The sequence below is a fragment of the Gymnoscopelus microlampas genome (assembly GCF_963454915.1).
Source record: "Gymnoscopelus microlampas genome assembly, chromosome: 12".
Lineage (NCBI taxonomy): Eukaryota > Metazoa > Chordata > Actinopteri > Myctophiformes > Myctophidae > Gymnoscopelus > Gymnoscopelus microlampas.
The window spans coordinates 41141119-41167349 of NC_139949.1; the positions used below are offsets into that span (position 1 = coordinate 41141119).

Here is a 26231-nt window from a genome sequence, read left to right on the forward strand (position 1 = left end):
TGGGGCTATAGTGGGTGTGTGTCAGTGGGGTTGCCTTGCCTACCAACTCCGCTTCTTCCTAGGTGAGCAGGGCGGGGTCACTCAGTCAGCATTCCTGCAATCAGGCTGCATGGCTCATGGAGGTTACCTGGGCCTGGTGCCTCCAAAAGCCTACAAGCTCGACACATATTCATGACCCTCTCGAGAGAGATCCAGAGGAGACAGACCAGGGGCCAGTTGCACCACCTCACACTAAGAAGTTCAAACTTAGCCTAGTTATAGCTTAAACGGCTTTTAAAAAGCTGTTTAAACCATTTAGCCGGGAAAGTATCTGTGTATTTTTTTTATTTCTTTGGCTATTCAAAAATAGCAGATATACAAGCTCATAGCGCGGCACCGAGTGCCGCGCTATGAGCTTGTATATCTGCTATTTTTTTGTTTATGTGAAAATTTGTGCATATCTTTAAATATATATATATATATATTTTTTTAAATATATATTCAAAGATTTGCACTCACTTTCACGATTTTTCAAAAAATAGCACATCTACAAGCTCATATATATCTGCTATTTTTGAATAGCCAAATAAATCTAAAATGACAGAGATACTTTCCCGGATTGAATGTTTTTAAGCTCTAACTAGGCTAAGTTTGAACTTAGTGTGAGGTGGTGCAACTGACCCCTGCTGTCTTCGGGTGCATTTCTCCTTTCCGACATGTCGCCTTTCCGACGTTGACGAACCCTATACCTAACCCTAACCCTAACCCTAACCCTAACCGCACGCGGAAGCCACTAGTCGGAGTGGTGAGATGTCGGAATGGAGAGTGAACACCGCTGTCTTCTACCAACCTCCACTCAGCTTTCCAACTTTAGGATTTGACTTTTCTTTCCATCCACACACCCTACACTACACCATGTTCCACTCATGCATACACTTACACACTACCGACTTGTGACTCCACACCACATTGCAGTCTTAGCCCTATCATGCTTTGTTTGCACATTCATTTATGCTTTCGTTGCTTTTTGTTAGTCTGATTAGTTAATAAATGTTACTTGTTACACTTTTACCCAGGGTCTCCCTTCCCCTTTATTTGCCATAGCGAGAGCCAGCTTTGACATTTAACTCTAAGAATTTAGAGCTATTTAACTCTTATTTTAACGAAACAAACTGCACCTTCAATACTATATACACTTGCAGTGGTTGGAGGTGATCTCCCAAGTAACTCCTCCATTCAGATATTTAGACCCTGGCGTCAGGTAGGACACCTGCCAGTTGACAAGTAGCACTGCCTTGAGCTCAGGCAGTAGAATGTCGGTCCATCACATAGACCAGGGTTTAAATCCTTGGTAGAACATAAAAGTTACGGATCACAGCTTTTAAGCGAGACCCCTTTAACACAAAACTCACTTACTGCAAGCTGTTGTGGACATTGGCACCTGAAACATTTTATTTCACTCAAGTAATGTAATGAAATATAATGTTGAGTGCTGCCATCTACTGGTAGACCAATGGCAATGACTACATGATTCAACAGGTTGGAAAACTACAGCTTCATCTCAAAACACACAAGACACCAATTCAGATATATATCGTTACTGTATACTTTCCACATATTAACCGGCAGTAATCAATGCAGCATTTGAGACGGCCCCATGAATACAGGTGCATTGGAAATAAAGATATTATAGAATGTCATTTTCTAGAATGTCATACCATTTATAGAAATGCAGACCAGTTACAGAAAAGCAGACCAGTTATATAATTGCAGACCAGTTGCAGAAATGCAGAATATTAGCCGCGTGAACACAGAGTAATCAGTACAATGTGTCTCAATAGAAAGAAAGGCACTCTATAAATGTCTCAGTAAATACAATTACCACTCGTTAAGTCAGCAGAATCCAAGGCTTGTGCATAAGACGCTAACCTCTTAAAAGTTCTTCTTTAATCACACACTCCATACACATGAAAGCCCATTTCCACCACTGAATAGAAATAATAAATACTAATCTGCATGATAGGCAATTGCAAGAAAAAGACTGAATGTCCGAATAGAGAGGGGAAAAATGGCAGAATTCGGATTTTACTCAGTGGAAACAGGCTTCTATAATACTGGGATAACTCCCGATGCTGAAAACGATAAAACTCTGTGTGGGTTGTTTACTAAATAACCGCAATTGCAATGTGAATCCCAATGGCGTGAACACAGCTTTTTCTAAATATTACTTCATATGCACTCCAAAAAGTTCAGAAACAATGATTCAAAATGTGCCCAGTTTGAGACGCAGCTGCATTCGTTTGGCCTGAGTTTCTGCGGCACCGGCACCGCAGCACAATAATTAGCTTAGTCTGTAACAACCACAGCCTCTTGCAATTTGCAAATACATACAAGTCAGTCAGGGACGTGCACAGATAGACTCTAGGTGGTGCTAGAGCACCTGCCCTTTGCCCTCTTGACCAGAAGTGCCCTTTTGAAAAAAAGAAGAAAAAAAGTTTTGTTTTTTTTTCAGTTTACAGCAGGGGTCTTCAACAGGGGTTCCGGGACCCCTAGGGGGTCCTCAGAGTTACTACAGGGGGTCCGCCAAATCTTTATGTGATATGATTTTTCTTTTTACCATAACCACTCGAAACCTAGCATCCCTTTTCTGAGGAGAACTTTAGCCAAAAATAGCCGATCTACAAGCCCACAACGCCTCGCGCTGAGGTATAGGTGTAGAGGGAAAAAAGAGCAGACCCAGTAAGCAAAAAAATATAATTTACTTGAGCACCTGCCCCTCAAAATGTCTGTGCACGCCACTGAAGTCAGTGATGCAATTTTCAATATTTCTTGGCAATTTGTAGTGAGCCCTTGACCAAAAACAGAGACAGATGGGAGTGTTTGTCAGTCTAGATGAAGGGGAACAGTCGTTTCTTGAGAATGTAGAGGACAGTGGCCAGGAACAGAGCCAGGGCCAGGAAGATGAGCAACTTGTCCGTCAGCTCGCGACGGTTGTACTTAAGAATGAGCTTCCTGCCCAGGTGGATGGTCCCCGTCATGGACTTGAACTCCTCGTTGGTCTCCAGAATCGTCCTGGAGGACGTGGCTACACAGCAGAGAGGAGGGGAGAGGAGACTAAAATGTGAGGCGACATTAGATAAGATACAGATGAATGAAACGATTCTGACGATTATGCTAAATAATTGCGATTATCTCATATAATTTGCGGTCAGGAGATGATGCGATAATTGAGACGGGCCTCATCATGACAGCATGCACGCACGCACACACACACACACACACACACACACGCATGCAGTGTCTTACACAGTGTGCCGATGGAGTCTTCACTCTGTTTGACGTTGTGGTCCATCATCCTGCAGATAGACATCAGGCTGTCTGTGATGTCACCGCTGTTCTGAACCAAGCTCTCCTTCGTCACCTTCCTGACTCACACACACACACACACACACACACACACACACACACACACACACACACACACACACACACACACACACACACACACACACACACACACACACACACAGGAACTTAGGGTCAAGGCAGCATGTGGTTGGTTTGAGATTTCACATTTTCGATTTTCTTCTTAGCGATTATCCTATCGATTACCTTTTATTATTACTTTATACATAATCATACAATGGTGTCACTCACAAATACCAATAGCTGATCTATAAGCTCACAACGCATCGGATCACAACATGTTGTGAGTTTGCAGATCTTCTATTTTGAGTATTTTTTAATGTATTATTTTGCTCAAATTATTATTATTGTCAATTATTGTTTTATAATTGATTAAATCGATTAGTTCTATTAAGTGTTGCACCCCTACAGTTTCCTGAAGGCTTACTCAACTTTGTGAGTGTAGTATTTTAGTTGTACTCACCTCTGTCTGACTGTAGGGTTCTGTTGGCCATACAACAATTCATCTTTCTCCATGTTGTCGATGGCCAGTTTACAGGCCAGGTTGGCTTTACGCCATGCCGTCTGATTACTGAAACACACACACACACACACACACACACACACACACACACACACACACACACACACACACACACACACACACACACACACACACACACACACACACACACACACACACACACACACACACACACACTGTCACTCAGAGCTGGGCCATATGGACAAAATGAAATGTCATAATATTTTGTAATCAGCTATTTTGGCTGTTTTAGATTCTTTTTGACAGTTTAAGACAATACTTTTGCCATATCTTATTATATCCAAAGAAATCCCAGCCCCATCTCACTCTAACAGACATTTACCATAGCAAACGTGGAGAAGTAGTAAATACACACCACACACATCATCAATTTAAAGGCAAAGCAACACCACAGAGTCTGACCTTTTCCTGTTCGCCTTAATAGACCTTGACTTGCTGGAGGAGCTTAGGCTGGCTCAATGGTGCTTATATCACTTCATAAAACCTCACGTTATAGACTTGCTTTCATGCTATTAAACAAGTACTTGTTCTATGATGTTGTGTTAACCCATGACGAATTCACATCTCAAACTAAAAAAAGGGCTGGGAATTATATGGATATTATATCTACCGTAATACGATTCTAGATATCATCTGGGATTCTGGATATCGCCGTTCACACTGAGCACTATAATATAGTTTTAGTTATAGTGCTCAGTGCAACACTTAGGTAGGGTAAACGATATTTTTTGGTTAAAACAAAAAGGTTTTTGTTAAAAGGTTAAAGCACTATATTCTGATAGTATTGCTATAGAGTGTTTGTTCAGTAACAGGGGTCTCTCTGTCTCTCCAGCTCTTTGAGAGAAAATACATTTAGATAGGTGACACCATTTCAGCCAAACAGGAGAGAGTACCCAACTACCCAGATTTATTTTTATAGTGTTCCGGTTCCAATTTCATTTCTTTGTGTCATCACTTCCAATTTCACTTGTTTAATCTGTATCCTGTCTGAGTTCTCTGTCCTGATTTGATAAAATTGGTATCCTGACCTGAAAAGGCATTTTCTGTTTAATAAAGAGCTGGAGAGACATGGAGACTGTTACTGAACAAACACTCTATAGCAATGAGTACTATCAGAATATAAAGCTATTTAACACTTATTTTAACAAAAGAAAATCACTTACCCTACCTTTAAGTGTTGTCTTTTCCTGGTTTTAATCACTTAAGCCTCAAGATATATGTTAAAAAATGTTTCACAACCTGATGGCTTATTGCTCAAGTTACGTCAGTTTCAGACTAGACTGAAAGAACGAGCCCAATCGATGGTCTTGAAGGGCGGATCCAAACCCAGGCGCTGGATTCCAACGCCGCTTCCTATTGCTTCACCAATCTATGTCCCCGCCTCCCCTCCCCTCCACCCCACGGCCTGTGCACGGAGCACGCTGACGTCATCAAATTTAGAGCGACGCCCCTCAGCACTCTGATTGGTTAGGAGATAACAAGGTCCTAAAACCAGCGTTCCTGCAAGGTTCTCCCAGCCTTTTTTTCTTTTGAAACAAAAGGCATGGGTTTCCGAGGCTAGTTTCAGACAAACACATTTTCTATGAGCACATCCCACAATGTCAAACATGTACAAAGTGTATTAGTGTCCATGTTGCTTGTGTAAACCTCAGCATCTGCTTGCGTTGGCTCTCCGTCTCCGTTTGGATGGCCAGTCTGTCTTCCTCTCTGTCCTGCTCTTTGGCCATCTGCTCCAGGTCCTGTCAAAAACAACCACCACAAAAAGAATCAAACATTGTTTCGTCGTACACCACTGGTTCTCTCAACGGTGAGTTCAGGGACCACCGGGGCCGGGTCCAAATGGACATTTTTTGGGTCTGTAACAATGAGAGTGTACACTCTCAGAGTTAAATTAAGAGTGTAGATTGGGGTCCCACTTCCAGAGATAAAAAATCATATCAAATGGGGGTCCGTGGCCTAATGCATATCAAACTGGGGGTGTCCTTGAAATTAAAAAGGTTGAGAATCACTGACCTAAAAACTATACCAATCTACACTGTAAATTCCTCTGTGTTTATTTAACTCTGAGAGTGTGCAAATGGAAACATTTCCATCTGGTTCCATTTGCACACTCTCAGAGTTACAGACACGCACACTGTACACCATTACGTAAGTATTATTAAGTATTGTACAACTGATTCTAAACGTATGTGCGACACAGCTACAACAGCAAGGTGAGTGTGTGTGTGTGTGTGTGTGTGTGTGTGTGTGTGTGTGTGTGTGTGTGTGTGTGTGTGTGTGTGTGTGTGTGTGTGTGTGTGTGTGTGTGTGTGTGTGTGTACGGTTTCACGGAGGTCTTGCCTGTATCCGCAGCCTGAGATGGTTTAACTTCACCTTGACCAGAGAGTTGAGCTCCATGAGAGTAGACTGAGGGCCCGGACAATCTCTGATGTCCTGCAGCACACGTACATGTACACACACACAACATTGCATGAGAGATTATGGATAATAATCAATAGAGCGTGCCAACGCGTCCTCACCACGGGGGGGGGGGGGGGCGTGGCATAATAGCGCAGACATGTTTGTTTTGGGCAATGTTAAGTCAACCTGGTTTATACCCCTCAAAGATGTCTGCTGCTACCAAAAGACACTTGTTGACGCCCCCTTCAGGATTTTTGGCACGCTCTATAGGTGAGTATTAAACTTAGAACATTTAATTGTATTATTTAATAAAAAAATCAAAAAGTTAATTACATTTCCATTGGAGAATAGGTGGACGTAGCCAATTATCTTACGTAATTATTTACTCAATAACTGTACAATTTTGAGGTATTTTTTACTATACTTGAGTAATTCCAATTTTCAATAGCTTTTATGTCTACTCCATTACATCTCAGAGGCAAATATTGTACTTTTACTCCACTACAATTATTTGAACACTTTAGTTACTTTGTAGATTTTGATTATTATTACAAAACGTACATTACCCACTTCAGCCCTACAAGCATTTCAGAACGAATACACGCCTAAAGTTCCGTAAATAGAACCCAAAAAAAAGCTATAGATTTTTTATTCTACAACAATGTAACAACGTTATAACTAGGGTAATATTGCCCCCATTGAAACATATTTAGTCCTCCTTAAACGCTTTGTAATGTTGTATGGCCATGGATCACACGACGGTCGTCTGTCACGAGTCACGGCCGTCATGAATGAACTTCAATCTGGTGTTTGCATTTTTTCCCTTTTTGGCCCTTCATCTACATAAACCTTAAGGTTTCAAATATAAAGTGGTTAACCCACGGCCACGGATGTTAAAATTAGGTACGGGCCCTCAGAAGTACCCGTCTTATCCGTATTGTTCAATAAAAAGCATTTTAATCCGATCGGTGGCAATTTTCTCATAGAGTTATAATTGTATCAGAGTGCAATACACCTCCCAACCGATAGGGTGGCGTGGATGAAAGCATATGGAGGAAATGCGGAGAAAATGGCCACCAATCGGATTAAAATGCTTTTTATTGAACAATACGGAAGATACGGGTACTTCTGCGGACCCGAACGGAATTGTAACATCCATGGCCATGAGGTAAGCTCTATAAAATTGAAATCTGTCATGACATGACAGTCATGTTTCAGGGCGGAGGAACGAATACACGCCAGAAGTTCCGTAAAGAGAATTACAAAAATAAGAACCGTTTTATTTGTATTGTACAACAACGTAACGACGTTATAACTGGGGAAATATTGCCCCATGGTTACATATTTAGTATTTAAACCAGGGGTCTTCAACAGGGGGTCCGGGACCCCTAGGGGGTCCTCAGAGTTACTACAGGGGGTCTGCCAAATCTTTGTGTGATATGATTTTTTTTACTTTATCCACTTATAACCCTAGCATCCCTTCTCTGAGGAGAACTTTAGCCAAAAATAGCAGATCTACAAGCTCTCAACGCCTCGCGCTGCGAGGCGTTGAGAGCTTATTGTAGATTGGCTATTTTTGGCAAAGAGGTATAGGTGTAGAGGGGAAAAAGAGCAGACCACGTAAACAAAAAAAGTTGAATCTGAAACACAATTTTATACAACATGGGGGTCCCTGCTTCATCTCTCTCTCAGCTAGGGGGTCCCTGCTTCATCTCTCTCTCAGCTAGGGGGTCCCTGCTTCATCTCTCTCTCTCAGCTAGGGGGGTCCATATTGGGCTGAAAACGTTGAAGACCCCATTAAACGTTTTGCAATGTTTACTAGTTGTAGAACTTCATAACAATGGGGTTGAACTGTATCGTTATTCTTCACAGATTGTTCATCTCAACAATTGGATGGTGACGTGAATGCTAGAACATTCTGATGGTTTACCTGAATGACAGCTTTGATCTCCAGGTCATATTTGATGATTTCTTGTGCACAAATTCGGACGTGTACGTCCAAAGAAGCCGCCATGTTTGTTTTGCTGTTGTACGGCAACGGTGAGGGACAATCCACACCAAAAAAAGGGCTTGTAAAATCGCTGTTTCCCAAACAGTGGGTTGGGAACCATTTTTGGGTCGCGGACACATTGGGTCGCTAGTTATATCCCCATTTTGTCTTCATAAAAACAAAAATAAAAATGTCAAAATAATTCAAAGTGTTAAAATTTACATAAATAAAATAAAATAAAATGTTTAAGAAGTTTTGAAAATAGCAGATCTACAAGCTCACAGCATGGCACAAATCAACACGTTGTGAGCTTGTAGATCTGCTATGTTCACTAGTTTGGGTCCCGGGCAAACGTCTAATTTCTCTTTTGGGTCTTGAGCTAAAGTAAAATGAGTAAAAAGAGTAACAGAACAACTTAATCTTTTTTTAAATAATAGACCAGTGAGTGGAGTCTGGAGTCTAAATTAAAACATCTTGGAAAAAAATGCTTTGATATCTTTGAAACATTTTTACAACACAAATCTTGTATGGAAGTCCCTGGCACAAAATATGTTCAGATGAGGGTCCAAGGCGACTTAGCCTACATATTTATCCTTGACATGAGAACCACTGTCATAGACACAGTGGACAAAACATCTTGATAGCAAAAAACAGCAATGCCCACCCCCCTCCGCACGCGCGCGCGCACACACACACACACACACACACACACACACACACACACACACACACACACACACACACACACACACACACACACACACACACACACACACACACACAAAATAACGAACAGTCAGAATGTGGTGCTAATGTTTTTATTACTTTGATATTAAAATCAAACATAATCAGACTACTGTGGTTACAAGAATTGTGGTACCAACTCCTGGCTGATACAACACAGAGAGAAAGGATGATAAAAAAACAAAAGAAAACAAAAGAAAAACAAAAGAAAATGAAAGAGGCACAAAGAACACAACAGTTTTGTGGGGCAGGTGGATTCGCAGGATGTTTTAACAGCTAGAGACAAAATACAGTGTCGAAAGCTCTTTTAAGTTGTTACAATACAACTACTGACACGTTATTAATTAATATCTCCATGCTTAATGCTACCACACTACCCACTGGGCCTCGTATCAGAAACAAAATAAAAGATTACAAAGTGTAAAACAAAAAGAAAGTTAAAACGACAACAAAAAAAAGTATAAACCCAGCACGACATTTATTACACAACATAAATATAACAATAGTCAAGATATTGTATTTTTGAACAGGCATATATGTGAACTACAAATATAGACGTCATCGCTAAAGAGAGGATCAAGTTAGTTTCAGCAGGATACACGTTCTGCGGATTTTGCTTCTTTTTATGAAATATAAGAATAGTCATAATCACCGAGTCCATTAACAGAGCACTTAGCAATGAAGTACAGTCTTCCTACCGAGACTGAAGAGGGGGGCTGACTGAAGTAGAACACACACACAGGACTAGCTACGGAAAAGATCCCATGCGTTTTTTTTTACTCAAAAGAGGTTACCGTACAAGACCAGGAGTAGGGCTGTCCCCTCGTAGTCGATTAATCGGTTACGTTTGGTCTTAATCGACCAAGAAAAAGGCATTTTTTAATGCCTTTTTCCATGTACATCTGTTGTGATCTCTAGATCAATGGTTATCAAACGTGTTTTAATTTCAAAGTCTCCCATGACTCTCAGAGTTACAGACCACTATAAGGGTCCATTTGGAACCCCGTCAAGGAACCCTGAGGGTCCCTGTGAAAACTGCTACTATAACCCTTTAATTCTGTCAGGCTATAACTTGTAATAGCCAGCAGCCATTTTGAAATCAACATAAAAAATGTTCAGTTCTTGACCTCACCAACCTGAAAATGCTGAGTCTCTGCATGACTGTATGCAGCAGAACACTATTTTACAGATGTTGTTGATTAAACCAACTAATCGATTAATCGACAAATTCCTATGACTATCATTCCACTGAGAACTTCTTTAGTTGCGGACAGCCCAACCAGGAAGCATCACAACGAGGAGGTGGAGTGTAAGCCTAATGTATAGCCTACTTTGTACGTCAGTGTCGCTCGCCGAAAAACAAAGATATTTTTGGCAAGAGACTCCTCCGAACAATCAAGTATTAATTAGGCGTTTAGAATGGTGGGCATCTCCCACATGTCACAGGACTTGTATGGGATTCCTAAAAATCCATGGTAGCCTACTGTTCCTCAATATAAGAAAAAAAGAAAAGAAATAAAAGAGCAAACGTTTGAAACCTGTTGTCTTTCTCACTCCATGCATTTTTTTGGCAAGTCTGTAAGGAGACGTAAATCATTGCAATGTTTTGATGTGTTTGTTGATATTAATAGGATTTCTGTACCGGAGTTATTTATTATTGAGGGTGGGTTCTTGTTGTTTATCACAATCAGTCTGCAGGAATGGGAAAGGATAATCCCCCAGCAATTCAAAAAAATAAGGAAACGAAAGGTCTCTGCCCACCAGCCCTTGGTGGCCCCCATGGCTAAATTAAGGGCCTCGCTGACCTTGACATTTGCAAAACGTTGCCCCAAAACCCCTCTAGAGATGCTGCCATGTGGCTCACACATCTCTGTCAAGAGGGTGGAGGGGGGCAATTTAGGGCAGTGGTTCTCAAACGTTTAAATTTCAAGGACCCACATACATCTGAGTGCACAAATGGAACCAAATGGACCCGTATTGGTGCATTTGGTTCCATTTGTGCACTCTCAGAGTTACAGACATGTAAGGGTCCAGTTGGAACCCTGGGGCTCCCCGAACCCCACTTTTGAGAACCACTGATTTAGGGCACTGCTTAATTTACTGTACCACTGTGGACGATTGATAGCTCTTTATTACAGAACTTTGTTGGCTGCACAGACATAAGTGATTCTTTTCAGAACTAAATCCTCCATCTCCCTAAATATCTCTATTGAAAATATCATGGAAGATCCTGTCTGTGGAATTGACACCAAATGTAAAGCTGGATTCAGTTGAACAACAACATAATTTATGATATATCTACCTGTATATTAAGATACAGGGCTCAACAAGAACGTGTAAATAGTCCATATAAATGAATCTATCTACTTCAATCGTAAGGAATAGGGCAATAAAATACAATTTAAGAAAAAAAGAAACGAGTCAAACAATATCTTATAGCCTCAGAGCATAAATATTCAACCATACTATTAATGAAAAACATAAGTAGGACAGCAGCGGGCATTTCGACATAAAACATTCAGAAATCTCTCTCCCGACTAGTACAAAATAGCTTACAAAGGTTCATTCAAACTCTGTAACGATAGGAAAATCTCAATTAGTAAAATGTACTGTCTCTACGGGTCATATTAAGGAAGACTAGTCTACATTCAACAGCAAAAGCAGCAGCAACACCTCTCCGTGTCAGTCCACCTCAGACTGACCACAGTCCTCCACAGAATATACACAATATGGCTAATGCAGTGTCTGGAAAGAAAGAACACACTGCCCCCGGTAGCACCACATTTGCATGCACATTGTCATTGCTTAGCAACTCGGACTCAGTGCCAACACTGACTTTAAGGAAGGTCTGGCACTTCACAAAAGCAATGTAATGAAGAACAACGTTCTTATCATTTACACTACTGTAAATCACATTGTATTTCGGTGGGGAAAAGGGGGTCAAACTATGCTAATAATGACTCCGATATGGTGAGACGCTTTTCGGAACACTAGCAGTAACAGCCAACACAGTATCATAGCTGGGCATAGTGGGCAGAGAAAATGACTGATATTAGGGTTAGGGTTTCTCAAAACAAGATTTTGTGTTCTAGTTCTCAATTCTGTATTTTCATGCCTTTGTGTAAAGACAAGATGTCACTGTTGGGTGGAAACCTTGTATCTCCATATTTAGTTTTTCTTTTTTAATAGGTCAATGTCACACTTACGTCTCTCTGTAGGTTTTAAAACTATGTAACCACTTAAGACCTATCTTATACTATGAAAAATAGACATAGACAATAGACAATCTACCAGCTTGCAACACGTGCCAGGTTGAAAATGGCTTGTAACTAAATCTCATAACTCTGTTAGATCCATTCAAATAGGCTTTTCTTTTTCTTTTTTTTTCAGGAAAAGTTACGGTGTCGGACACACAAGGTTTCGACACGACAGCGACAACAATATGACTGGATGGTTGCCATCCTCACGTGGCCAACAGAGAAACCAACCAATGTACTTGTAGTGATGTTTTTGGAAAACCCAACCCCTGGTTCGTGCAGGGAAACCAACCCCCTGCAGACTGACAAGAAGATGCAGGTCCGGTTTGTATTCAAACCGGGACCTGGTTGAGTAAAGCCTGATTTATACCTCACCGTACGACGGCGTCGCGAGCCAAAAAACAGCTGACATACGAGCTCTGTGAGCTTGTACGAGATCAGCTATTCTTTCGGCGCGTGACTCTGTCGTGCGACAGAGTATAAATCAAGCATAAGGCACCTGGTTCAGCAGGCATCGTATTCAAAATAATGTATTGTGGTTTCTTTTTCTTTTTTTTGTTTCGTTTTTTTACTTGAGATTTTGTTAAAAAGTGCAAGGTGAGCAACGGTGCCGGTCAGTCAACCAGTTGCTTTTTTTCATCATAAGAAAGAAGAGTGAAAGAACAGGGTTGTGTAATATATAATTTATATATAATATATCTATATATCGTATTTGTCTTGTACACCTCCTAAAACCTTCCCATGTAGCTCTTTGTGCTCATTCTTAAGCAGCAAGTACAAAATGCTTGGACTGAGAGTGAAGCTAGAAATGCCAGTACTCTAGACCCCTTGTAACACATTTACTCTAAATCAAGGTCAGAGATTTAACCAAGAATTGGTTCAAAACGTATTTCCGTATTCATGTGGACCTTCTCAGGCTTCTAAACAAAAACAAAAAAAATAGAATCATTTTTCTTATGCGGGCATGCACACGGCATGCATAAAGTTGGCATTCCAGATGCAGTCACCTCACAAAGTTTCGCCAACAATCTATTTTACACAGAAAGAAAATGGGAGGGAGGTGGGGGAGACCATCAAGCCCAATTTATGCTTTTGTCGAATGACGGCATCCGCGACGCCATCATATGACAGAGTATAAATTAGGCATTAAGCACACAGCCTCTGTTAGATGAGAGCAGCCCAGTTGGATCAAGATGGAAGACCTATGAAAAGGCTCAAACGTAAATGTAGAGTCAGCCACAGAGATCTGATAATCACACCCACTGTGTGTGTTAACGTCAGTGGTGGAAAGTAACTATAAGTCTTAAGTACTTAAGTACAATTTAGAGGTACTTTTACTTTACTGGAGTGTTTCCAATTTGCTTTACTTTTACTCCACTACATCTCAGAGTCAAATATTGTAATTTTACGCCACTACAATAATTAGAAAACTTTTGTTACTAGTTACTTTGTAGATTTGGATTGTTACAAAACATACATTAACCACTTCAGCCCTATTTAAACGTTGGGTTTTTGAAAATAGCCGATTTACAAGCTCGATCTGCTATTTTCAAAAGATTATTTCTTTTTTTAGACATAACTTGTGGAACAGGACATTCTGCATAATGAGTACTTTTACTTTTTGTATGTGTGGTATATATATTGGTATATGTCAATACTTAAGTACTTTTACTCAAGTAATTTTTTAATACCAGACTTTTACTTGTAACAGAGTATTTCTCCATTGCAGTATTGATACTTTTACCTAAGTAAAAAGAAATGTAGTACTTTTTCCCAACACTGGTTAACATTTGGGTTCAATTGGTTCAACAAGTCCACTTTGCTACAGCGAGAGCATCGTCCCTCTTTTAATTCTTGGGACTTTGAGCACTTTCCATAGCCAATTGTCATATTAAAAGCTGCAATCTGTACGTTTCCTAGTGTCCAAGCCAGGATTTTAACCTAAACGTCTATCCCTCTGTCAAGAGTGAATCCCTGTTTAAAAACTTTGGGAAATATTGCACTTATGAGCGTTGGACGGTACTACTTGTCAACCAGTAGATGTCCTTCCCGACGACAGGGTCTAAATTTGACAATGGAAGAGCAGTGGAGACCACCTCCACTGTACATGTACAGCAGTTATATTGTATTAACATACTATTAACATATTGGTTAAAATAAAGTTGTATTCATTCAAATAAGCTCCCGGATTGCAGCTTAAATTGCATTATTAAAGTATTTGTTACATAAAAGCAGATATCGGTTTGCACACATACACTAACTGAGATAAACAAATTATATTGGTAGTTGACTATGTTTCAAATATAAAAAAATATAAAAGCTGCTTGTTTTGTCTATTCAAGTGCCTGAAAAGACATGTCAGACACATTCATAATAATTGTTATTTTTAACATATTATCTTCTACAATATATGTTTTGCCAATATTGTGAACATGATTAGTCTTAACTAATGAGAAATACACACAGTACAGTACTAGGCAAAGGTGTCAAATTGGACACGTTTGGTCTGTTTTGAAAAATGGTACGCATATAATAAATACAAAAAGTAAGTAATATAGAAATAGCTGTCCTGCTGTAGCTTTGAGAAAGAAGTTAAAAGTCTTCCGTTGATTGGTCCAACTGTGCACTGACATGCTATCAATTAGCCACTTAACCCCTATACAAGTTACTTAGTTAACCGAGCTCTATGCTAGGCCCCCTTATGTTTATGCTCTGGTCTACACTAAATATCTCCGCCAAAAATAGCCCATCTACAAGCATAACGTAGACTGTAGATCTGCTATTTTAGGTTTGCGCCCAGAATACGGACACTGGGGTTCACGTGGTTAAACATTACTGCCAGTCAGCAAAACTGACCGACTGGTGGCCTAATGATGTTCAGAATGATAAGTCGCTCGCACAATGTTAAGTATGGAAGGAACTGAATACAAACAGACTGTTTTGGAATCTCTCTCTTACTTAAGATTCTTGGATAATAATCAGCACCATGTGACGCACCCTAGTCGGATCAAAACTGGAAAAGCAGAGACAAAACCCATCTCAAAAGGAATCTACTGTATGTGGGAATATCCATACAGAGAAAGCTGGGACTTCAGTGACCTCTAGTGACAAATCCGTTGGCCTGTTTCGTATTTATAGATTGCACCATATTGATTTACATTGATAATAACACATACATAGTTTTCTTTTTTTTTGTCTTTTTTTCTTTTCTTTTTTTTGTACAGAGGAAAGAATGGCGACATTACTTGGAATACATAAATATATTTTCTTTTAGATTTTTATATGTCATCACATATTTCAGAGAGAAGAACAATGTTACCCTGATTTGCTGAAGAACTTTTACGGATTCAATTATGTTTTATTGGACAGAAGTAGCACAAACTTACACAATCTATTAGCTTAATGTTTGACTGTATAGGTCTTTCATGTATGTCAGAGGAAAAAAAAAAGAAGGAATAGTTTTACTGGCGCAGAATTTCACCCATTTCCTTAACTGTTAAAATGCCACAGAGTCTCCTGGTGTTTGAATGTAAAGTTGCACAGCTTGCGCCTATCATGTTAAATGTAAAAACCTGTGAGGACTATCTCTCTCCTTGAACCAGCCACGTGACCGACAGTCGACAAGTCTAATGGCTCTTTTCGACTGCGAAGGGCAACCCAGAACCTGAAAAATTCCAAAACTCGTGAAGTTTTGCAATCGTTTCTAATTTACAATTTAGGCTTTTAGCAGACGCTCTTATCAAGAGCAATCCAGAGCGACTTAGGTTTACGTTTCCATTACGTACGTAAAAATAGCCAATATGCAAGCTTACAAAGTTGTGAGCTTGTAGATCAGCTTTTTCGCTAGTTTAGAAACACATTTGAAAGTATAAATTGAGTTCTAGGCTCCCAGAACTCAGGGTTAGTGCCACCTCCTGAGCAGGGACCCACATTAGGGTCCGAGAACCTTATCTGAAACCGAGCCAAAATACGTTTTACGGCACGATCCACTAGTCAAAAAGAGCCTTAATGTCAGTGTCAGTCTATCGTCGGTCAACTAGCAGCCCGCTGCTGGCTCGACAACAGGCTATTGTTTTCCCCAACCCTACCCCCACCCACACTCCCACCCCATCCCATCCCAACATATTTGGACAAAATTGCAGTTGAACTTGCTTCAAATATGTTTCAAATGTCTAAGTGCCTGATAAGTACATCTAAGCGCCTTGAGCAGTTCAATTATGTGAATATCATTTCGAAGTGTATTTTCCAGATGTCTGCTACCTCTGTCATGGCATCTGACAGTTTATTGTCATGTGGTGTGTAAGCGAGAATGTTATTTAAGAAGGCAATAAGTGTCCGGATTGACTCTCCATTTGTAATTGGCTTGCCATACAGTACAGTGATATAGTAACTTCCCCCAAGGCGGCCAGTATCAACCTCTTTTCAGCTGGGTTGGTGCTGGTCGCCCCAGGCTAAAACCCTCCATGTTAAGTCACAAGTAGAAATCAGTTTAAAAATGATAACAATATAGCTCTCTGGAGAAATGTGTCTACACTGTACATCACCCTGAAGAGGAAGCCAAAGCAGAATCAGTTTTTCCATAGGAAACCTCTACTGAAGGCAAACGAGACATGATGCCAAGGAGGTCATCATTAGAATCAATGTTGGGGCCTTGGAATCAAAACCTCTTTTTAAGACCACAAACACACTGTCCATACAGTCCCAAGCCAGGTAATAAACCCATCATGTCCAATAGACAGGCATATCTTTCCAGTACAGCCCGACCGATGCCACATTTTTGGGTCCGATGCTTATTTTGGAGAGTCCTAAAACAACGCTCACAAAGGTTTTTGACTGATATTTTGTAAACAAAAAAGTAATTTTATTTAATCAATTAAGCCCTATTCCAAATTTTCCAAAAAGGAGCCGATCTACAAACCACAACGCGACACACCACGAAATGTTGTGAGCTTAGTAGATGTGCTATTTTAACTTTTTAGCCTATAATGACATGCCCAAAATAGGGACGCCAGGTTGCAATTGGTTAAAAAAAAATCAGGACTTATCGGTCGGGCTCTACTTTCCAGGACCATTCTATGATGTGTATCACGTGATCACATCAATACATGGCTCTGGATAGACCAGTGGTTCTCAAACCTTTTAATTTCAAGGACCATCATAACTCTTGAGAGTGTACAAATGGACATTTGTACATTCTCAAGAGTTACCGACCTATAAGGGTCCATTTGGAACCCCCCTCAAGGAACCCTGAGGGTCCTTGGAACCCACTTTGAGAACCACTAGGGATAGACCTACTTATATTACCTAGCCAGGCCATTGAACCAACCTTACCAGGCAACAGACCTTTCCTAGCCAGGTAATAGACATATCCAAGCAAGTAATAGTCAAATTACACTGCAGCATTCAAACGAGGCCTTTTTTAGCAGCAAATGGAAGAAAAAAATGCTTTTTCTTTTTGTTTTTTTCCTTTTTTTTGGAACAAAGTGCGTTTGTTTTCATATACGATAGAATATTCTATACACATATCTAACATTTAGAAGATAAATTTCAACTCAAAGTATATATTTACAAAAAAAGCGATCACTGCTAAGAAAATAGCTATGGACGGTGGAGGAGAGAGCGAGTCTTATCGACTTCGACTGGAGCAAGTCAAACAAAACAATCATGGACGACACGCATCATTCTAGGTTCAGAAAAAGCACCATTTCTCCCTTCTTTAGACTCAACAGAAAACAGATGGAGTAATAAAATATGTATGTAGCACTAGTTTCTTCTTCCACCACACACAACACAGACACACGCCACAGGAAAACCACAGGCTAGGACAGCAGTTTCTAAAATCGTATCTACTGTAGTTCCAATAAGTATCAGAGACACCCCGAAACAGAGCTGACATCTGTGAACAAGCAACTTCTCCATATGGGAGCCAACCGTCAACTAGCCTGCTTCCATCCCCGTAAATTGCTCATTTTCACTTGTATTCACTCACTTTTGTGTGTGTGTGTGTGTGTCCATTTGAATTTTGGGGGGCCGGCGGTGGCTTAAGCCTAATGTGTTGTATACTTTGTTGTACAACAACGTTGCTCGCCGAAAATTAACTAATTATCAAGCGAAAAGTGAAGTCTAAATTACTGTAGGCTTTACCCTGAGAAGGCAGCAGGGCTCGACATTGAGCTGTTAAGCCTTCTGACTGGACTCCACTAGCCTGGCTTAACATGGGGAAGAACATTGAGATCGGTAAGGAACAATCTGAAATCTATACTTGTTTCCTGAAATTGGTTAATTTCCGCGGAGCAACACAGTCGCACAACGAAATATGAAGAAGCCACTATTCTGAGGACTCAATGGCATTAGTCCAAGCAGCCCATCAGCTCAGGGGAATGGCCCTCAAGACCACTGTGCCAGTCCAATGAATCATAAACTTCAAATGGCCACACAGTTAAGCCCGAGTTGCACACAGAGTCCGATGTGATTTTCTTTTACTGGTCAATCAGTTTTTAATGTATCTGGAATAAAACACAGGAATTGAACTGGGCTTGATCTTTTTCTAAAACAACGCCCCGTCGCAGCCACTTGTACGGCAATTCCGGAGTAGGTGTGCAAGACGTCACAGAGAGGCGTGGGTTTATCATTTCCATCGTTCGTTTTTCTTTTTCGTGTCAAAGAGGTCGGACTCTGTGTACAAGGGGCTTTACACTTAGTTGCGCGTGGGTGCCGCCGACACCTGCACGCAGCCAAGTACAAATCGGGTGTTAACAAGTGAAAACTAAAAACAATGGATTGGTGCCAATAGCAGGTGGAATCAAAATGTGGTTCTGCCTCAGAACAGCAGTCAGGGCTGGCTAGGCCTGCCTAGCTCCATTCCAACTGCATGCCGAAGCCCTCTTTCTGTCACATGCCCTCCATGCTGTAGAAACTAGCATGTTCAGATCTGTACTACACTGAGCCAGCCCAGGAGACAGGAGGGAACATCAGGACATTACAACCACGTAAGTATTCCTGCTGTGTACTTTTTTTTTCCTCTCTCTTTCTCGTCGTCACCTCCTCCAGCTCTCCGTTTCCTCCTCTGTCATACGGGAGAGTACCTGGAGGCTTATTCTATGGATTACTTCCAAACTAACAGGAAATGTAATAGGCAGCTAACATACAAAAATATAACAAAATTATTATTATTTTTTTGTTGGCTTTTTGTTTTTCATTAGGTTTTTTTTTTCTCCTCCAACTTTCTCGATTCAAAGACAGACTTGAGAAATGTATCATGCTTAATAATAATATATCAATTGTCATGAAAAAAAGTGGCAATTCAACATAGATAAGATATATCATGAATGTAGCTATATACAGTACTTTTAAAACAATTCAGTTAACAATATTCTATCCAACAAAATATTTCTTGTCTACATGTAGAAATCAAACAGGTGACACGGATATATAACATTTTGGTTATTGTTGGTGACATTTAGACAAAAAAAAAAACAGGCAAAAATGTAATAGCTTATCTAATAGCGCTCTTGTGCCGTAACACGATTAGCTTGTGGAGGGAGAAATCAGTTGAGGAATGAAGCGCTCTCTAAGCGACAGACCTACTAGAAAAGCCCACGGGCAGGCAGGCCAAGAGATTCTTTTAGTTAACAAAACAAAGAGTGAATGAATGTTCCTTTTCTGTACAGAATTGGACCCAAGCTAATTTCACAGTTCTATGAAAGTTCCCTGACCCTCCCACATCTCTTACATTCAATACGGCGTCAGGTAAGCTGTGCAAAACCTTACTTAAACTGGCTAGTCGCCATTTCGTTGCATGTGTCTTTGGTACAAAAAACAATCAAAATATACTGTGCAAATATCTTATTTTTTTTCCTTGTAACTCTAAACAAAAATATCTTCTAAACCCTTTCCCCTGTTCCCCCTGATCCCTAAAGACAAGAGTACCAAAAACCAACAGGTCACCTCTCCTATATACACAGACTCTGTGGCATCGCGCGTCGGTAGCGTCCGTATTCTTATGTACATTCATTTCAGAACATCTTTAAAACAGCTGAAATACACAACAAACCGCCTCTCTGCACTCCATCATCATCAACATCATCTCAGGGAGTTTTGACCAATCACCTCTTCCCTGTCTCTCTCTCTCTCGTTCTCTCACACACATACTGTACACACACATACACAAGGCACAATGAATAGAACTCTGATCAAACACTAGTATGAACACACTGTTAGCCTGGCCATCTCTACTGTACAAAAGAAGGGCCAATGCTATAGTTCCATTGGGAGACACCTCAAGTGCAGTGTAAAGAGGAGGTGGATCATTGATAGCTTCATTCATCAACAACGTCCCCCTGCCCTTACACGCTGGCCATTTCACCCATGTACAAAGCTTTTGGATCGGGGGGGCCAGCGCACCAAAACGATGCATTCCCTCTGGACAAAAATGTCTTCTGCTGCTTCGGTCGATGTGGTCAGAGTAAGCCAACATCTCCTGCAGCAGCCCTGTCAACCATCCTCCTGTGGAGTCAATAGATCGGCAGGCCGCTAGGCGCTCGACTGTCTAAAAAGCCCGATTTATAGTTCTTCGTACGACGTTGCCGCGGGGGCGGAAAAAGCTCACAACGCATGGCGGAACGCGACACCTTGCGAGATAGATATTTTCAGCCCCGTTGGCGCTGTCGTACGACAGAACATAAATTAGCCATAAGTTAAAACTTTGTGATGTAGACAAGCTTATTTGTACAATATTATCTCACCTCCTCCCACATCGGAGCCGGGCTGCCAGAAAGCAACACGTTACAGAGGAGTATTATATGTCACGTATTATATTACATATTCTGCCTCTCTACTCTTTAGCCTGACACCTTTGGGGTGTATTCCTGCTGTGATGCACCTTCATTTTGAGTGTGCAAGACAATAAAGGTTAACCTCTGCCTTTTAAACAATAAAATGATAGGCTGACAGAGAATGGCATGACTTCTATTTAGGCCTTCAATACCAAATACTCCCCTGCCATTCCATGAGGCCTCTCAGCTTGCCGTTTACTCCTCCGTAATTCTGTTGCTGTCCGGCAATGCGGCTCCCAAGGCCATTATAATGAAAGGCGTGTGGCGTGGGTTGATTTGCCTTATACATCGCACAACTATCGTCGCTTGGGAGGTTGACATTTTACGCAATAGTATTTGGAACGACTTCACTACTTGCAGATTGTGTGAGACTATTCCATAAGGATGCACTCGTAATGACTCTCATTACTATAAACTAGAGGAGAGCGTGTTTACATTAGCAAGACCTGAACATACCTTTAACCTAACATGTTACATTACACACCTATTAACCATCACCTGCTTTAGAGACACTTTTTTTCCCCAACGGGCACCCGTTTACAGGTTTTGGACTCCTGGGAGTCGGCGACATATTGATTAGAGTGCAGGGACAAAAAAGCTGTAGGCTCTATGTCCCACGCAGAGCGCATGGCGGCACAAGCACACATACGCACGCACACACGCGCACACACACACACGCACACACACAAGGGCGTGGTATGTGTGTTTGTGTGACTAATAGGGTGGATGTATTCTAGGCTGGAGGGTCATGCAGATACGGGGGTCACAGTTACAGTGGGACAACACGTCACGTTGGTAATATTTAACCCCACTGGGATCCGCCTAGATCCTGGAGGTGGGGACTCGCAGGCCAACCAGTCCGCCGGTGGGATCGCCACTCCCCGTGGTCTCCAGGATCTGGTTGACAAAGTCTGAAGTCTGCCCGGCAACAGGTGGTGTCACTGCAATGGATTGGGTGATGTGGTTAGTAGGGAGGTTTCGCAAACTCACTGTGATCATTCGTCAGTACAATTGAAGGCGGCAATTGACAATGGCTACTAGATATTATGCAGATATCTTTGGTGAACTCATCACACAAAAGGGCACAAAAACCCCACCGGTGATCCATGTCTGTTGCTTCCCCTTTTACCCATGTGTTATTCACAATATGGACAAATTCAAATATCACTATATTTTTTATCAAATACCTTGATATTTAAATACCATATTTTGGTCAGAAACCCTTGAAAAATAGGCGATCTACAAGCTCACATCGCGGGGCGTTGTGAGCTTGTAGAAAGGCTATATTTGACTAACTACAAAATAAGTAATTAAAACCAATACGATATCCAAAATCCCTATGTCGATATACTATCGATATATATTGCCAAGCACTATTGAGAAGTCTGATTTCAGTAAATAAAAACATGAAACATGGCGGAACACTGTTCAAATGTACCATTATAGAACTTTAGAGAACATGTGACAAAATGTAGACATATGGAATGTTTGAAAAATGTCTCTCACCTAGTGTCTCCTGGATGAGTCTATCCAGACTGTCAGCCATGTTGCTGGGCTGTGGAGACGAGTCCTTCACCCGGGTTACTATCTCCTCCTTGATGGCATTGATGACAAACAGCAAGCGATCTGCACACACACACACACACACACACACACACACACACACACACACGCGCGCACACAGACACACACACCAGTATACCTTAAACATATTCACTGACATGAACTGAAAACATAGCCACGCTAATGAATGCACATGGACAAAAAATAACTATATATTCTGTGTAATCACATTTCTCATCACTAAGGCATCAGAAACAGGGGAAAAGTGGAAAAACAGATAATTTATCATCTTTGATTTATATTTAGTTATTTAGATGAACAGCATAAATTTATGAATATATGAAAAGGGGTGGAAACCTCAAAACAGTTATTTTCAGGATTCAAATTAAAAAATAGCAAAAGTAGCAGATCGGCAAGCTCAAAGTGTGTCGCTTCACACCACGTTTTGAGCTTGTAGATCTACTACTTTTTAATTTTTTTAAAATATATTTTTTTGTCTTTTTCTGCCTTTATTGACAGTATAAAGTATATAGACAGGAAATGGGGAGAGAGAGAGACAGGGAGTGACACGCAGCAAAGGTCGTCAGGATCGGGTTTCAAACCCGAAACACGCTGTCAGGCATTGGAGCCTAAGTGCCCGGACCGCTAGGCCAGATATCCGGGCCAGATCTGCTACTTTTGATGCTTTTGTGTAATGCTGTAGTTAAGTATGACCAAGTAGGACATTCATTTACAAAAAAACACAAAAAGTTAAAATATGGAGAGACAAGGTTTCTGGACAACGATATAACGGAAACACTGTAGCATCACGTACGTACGCGGCGCGCTGTGTGTGTGTGTGTGTGTGTGTGTGTGGTAACATACCGTACTCTGTGCTGAGTCCCCACAGCTTCACTTTGTTTGCCTCATACTGGGCCTTCTTTTTCAGACGGCAAGCTCTGAAACACACAAGAGGACGACACAACAGAGCTGAGTTTGGTCTCAGAAAGCAGTTCCCCAAACACTCAGCAGGACAGGCTCAACACTACAGCAGAGAATGAGACGTGTGTGTGTGTGTGTGTGTGTGTGTGTGTGTGTGTGTGTGTGTGTGTGTGTCTGTGGCTACATGCATACTGTGCATGTGTACACTCGGGCAGTGGTTCTCAAACGTTTCCGTGTCAAGGAACCCCAAATTGATATGTATTTGGCCGCGGAACCCCATCTGAAAAGGTTTTCTGACAGGGACCTCCAGAAGACTTTGTATAAAAAAAATCTAGATTATTCAAAATCTTCCAAAGATTTTCAATATTTTTCAATGATTTTCAAAAATAGCACATGTACAAGCTCACAACGTGCTGTGTGCTTGTACATCGGTACATCGGTTGAATAGCCAACATATAAATGGATAAAATGCTTAATTATTTTTTTTGTCATATCTGCCCCTTTTGTTTACGAAGCCTAAAAGCCAAACAGAAATGTATTTTGTATGCATAATGAACGACAGAAACACAATTAATCGCAATTACTGGAGTGACAATAATCGTGACAGCCCTAAATGTGCATGCGTGTGTGCATGTGCATGTGCGTGTGTGTGTGCGCGCGTGCGATACCTGGAGGCCAGCTTGTTCTTCTCCTTGCGGGAGCGTGGCCTGGCGGTGAGCGGCAGCTCGCTGACGGGGGTCAGGTCACTGATCACCTTGTTGAGCTTGCGGAGCTCCGTGCCGATCTGCAGCAGCTTGCGTGGGTTGGGAGTCAAGTCCTCCACGTCCGTACGGCGAGATTTCTTCAGCATGTACTTCCCTGGTGATGGAAGACGGCACGCAAAACGTAGCACCATACAGTATTATTTACAGTATATACGTGTTATCCGATATGTAATACTTAACCTAACAAAACTGTTTGAAATTGAACAGGATTTGGAAGATAAATTCAATGTAACCATTTTAACCCATTAAGACCTGGAACTGTGTCATTTTTAGATTTGAGCTAAAAAGCATTATTTTACACTTTGGGCTATTCAAAAATAGCAGATCTACAAGCTCATAGCGCGGCACCGAGTGCCGCGCTACGAGCTTGTAGATCTGCTATTTTTGAAAAATCGTGAAAATGTGTGCAAATCTTCTGAATATATATATTTTCAAAGCGAACATTTTTAACTCAAATCTTTGCTTCTGGGGGGTCCCTGGAACATAATATTTTGATGGGGGTCTGCGGCTAAATACATATAATTTTGGGGGTCCTTGACATGAAAAAGATTGAACACCACTGATATAGAAACATACGTTTTTCAGAAAACTGTTGGGATTTAGGAGACATGTAGAATCGGCTTCAGGTCTCAATGGGTTCAAACCTGGTGCCCCTATTTTGGGCATGTCATTATATGCATTATTTTATCATGATGCGACACGTTGCTAACTTATTGTTAGGTGTGTGTGTGTGTGTGTGTGTGTGTGTGTGTGTGTGTGTGTGTGTGTGTGTGTGTGTGTGTGTGTGTGTGTGTGTGTGTGTGTGCGTGCGTGTGTGTGTGTGTGAGTGTGTGCGTGTGCATAACTTGTTTTATCCTGCTGTTCTTAGTTCAATATTATTACTCTGTTGTATTATGCCTTGTGTAATCTCGGCATCATTGAAAATGAGAGCTCTGCCCTCAATGTATTTCCAATAAAATAAATAAAGGTTGAATGAATGAAAAATACCATGGAGGGGTCCATTCTTCTGGTAGAGATTACTGGGCAGGGTGTGTTTGTCCCACTCGGAGGGTTTGAGCATGCGTTCCTGTTTCGAGGGGGTGAGCTGTTCACTGTATTCCCAGAAATAACGCCTCTTCCCTCTCTTGGAGACCCCTGCTGTTAGACCTTTAATGTCCTCCATCAGCTCCATGTCACAACCTGGGGACAACAGAGAGAGAGACCAAAGGAATCTTTACCGTCTGTCCACATGTGGACATTTCTGTGCTGTGTGGCGTGGAACACAGACATGAAGATGAGTAGCTAGCAATGCAATCGATTAGTTTGATGAACTTTTGGACCTCTAAAGATGGGCTTCCATTACAAAGTGCATCCTACATTACGATTGCCTAGATAGGGTGGGTAGACAGTGGACAGTGGACGTCAAAAAAGTTACATGCAGACTTGCGAGACGCACCGTTGCTCCGAGGCGCACCAAACCTGGCACAGACACAGCTCACATGGGGATACAGGGCACTTTATACCATTGGTTCTCAAAGTCGGGTCAGGGGACCCCCAGGGGTCCTTGGGGGGGGTTCCCCAGCGAAATGTGTTAATATAGAAGATATGCAAGCTCACAGCCTGTCGCTTAGTGCCGCGCTGCGAGCTTGTATCTGCTATTTTAGATTTCATATTCCATGATTTTTCCAAAAGGTGGGTAAAATCGCTCGTTTTTGCTGGCAGTAGTGTCACACTATAACACTATTACTCTGGCAGTTAAAGAGTTAACATAGAGACCAGAATCTCTTCTGGGGGTCCCTGGCACAAAATATTTTCAGATGTGGGTCCGCG

General features: G+C 41.3%; 2 protein-coding genes across 2 annotated transcripts in view; both read right to left on the reverse strand.

The window, feature by feature from the left end:
* Positions 1-1477: 1477 nt before the first annotated feature.
* bnip1b (BCL2 interacting protein 1b) lies at positions 1478-8375 on the reverse strand. The gene is made up of 6 exons (XM_084073338.1): positions 8280-8375; positions 6290-6382; positions 5597-5688; positions 3869-3976; positions 3286-3404; positions 1478-3064 (listed from the first exon to the last, which is right to left on the reverse strand). The coding sequence occupies exons 1-6, from the start codon at positions 8361-8363 to the stop codon at positions 2868-2870; spliced, it is 693 nt and encodes a 230-aa protein (XP_083929464.1). The 5' UTR covers positions 8364-8375; the 3' UTR covers positions 1478-2867.
* Positions 8376-17530: 9155 nt separating this feature from the next.
* The window catches only part of crebrf (creb3 regulatory factor), a 31515-nt gene continuing 22814 nt past the window's right edge, over positions 17531-26231 (reverse strand). Inside the window, exons 6-10 of the mRNA XM_084073296.1 lie at positions 25410-25601; positions 24327-24516; positions 23602-23675; positions 22681-22800; positions 17531-22115 (exon numbers count right to left, since the gene is read on the reverse strand). Coding sequence (XP_083929422.1) covers positions 21997-22115; positions 22681-22800; positions 23602-23675; positions 24327-24516; positions 25410-25601 — 695 coding nt within the window. The 3' untranslated portion in view covers positions 17531-21996. The remainder of the gene's footprint in view (positions 22116-22680; positions 22801-23601; positions 23676-24326; positions 24517-25409; positions 25602-26231) is intronic.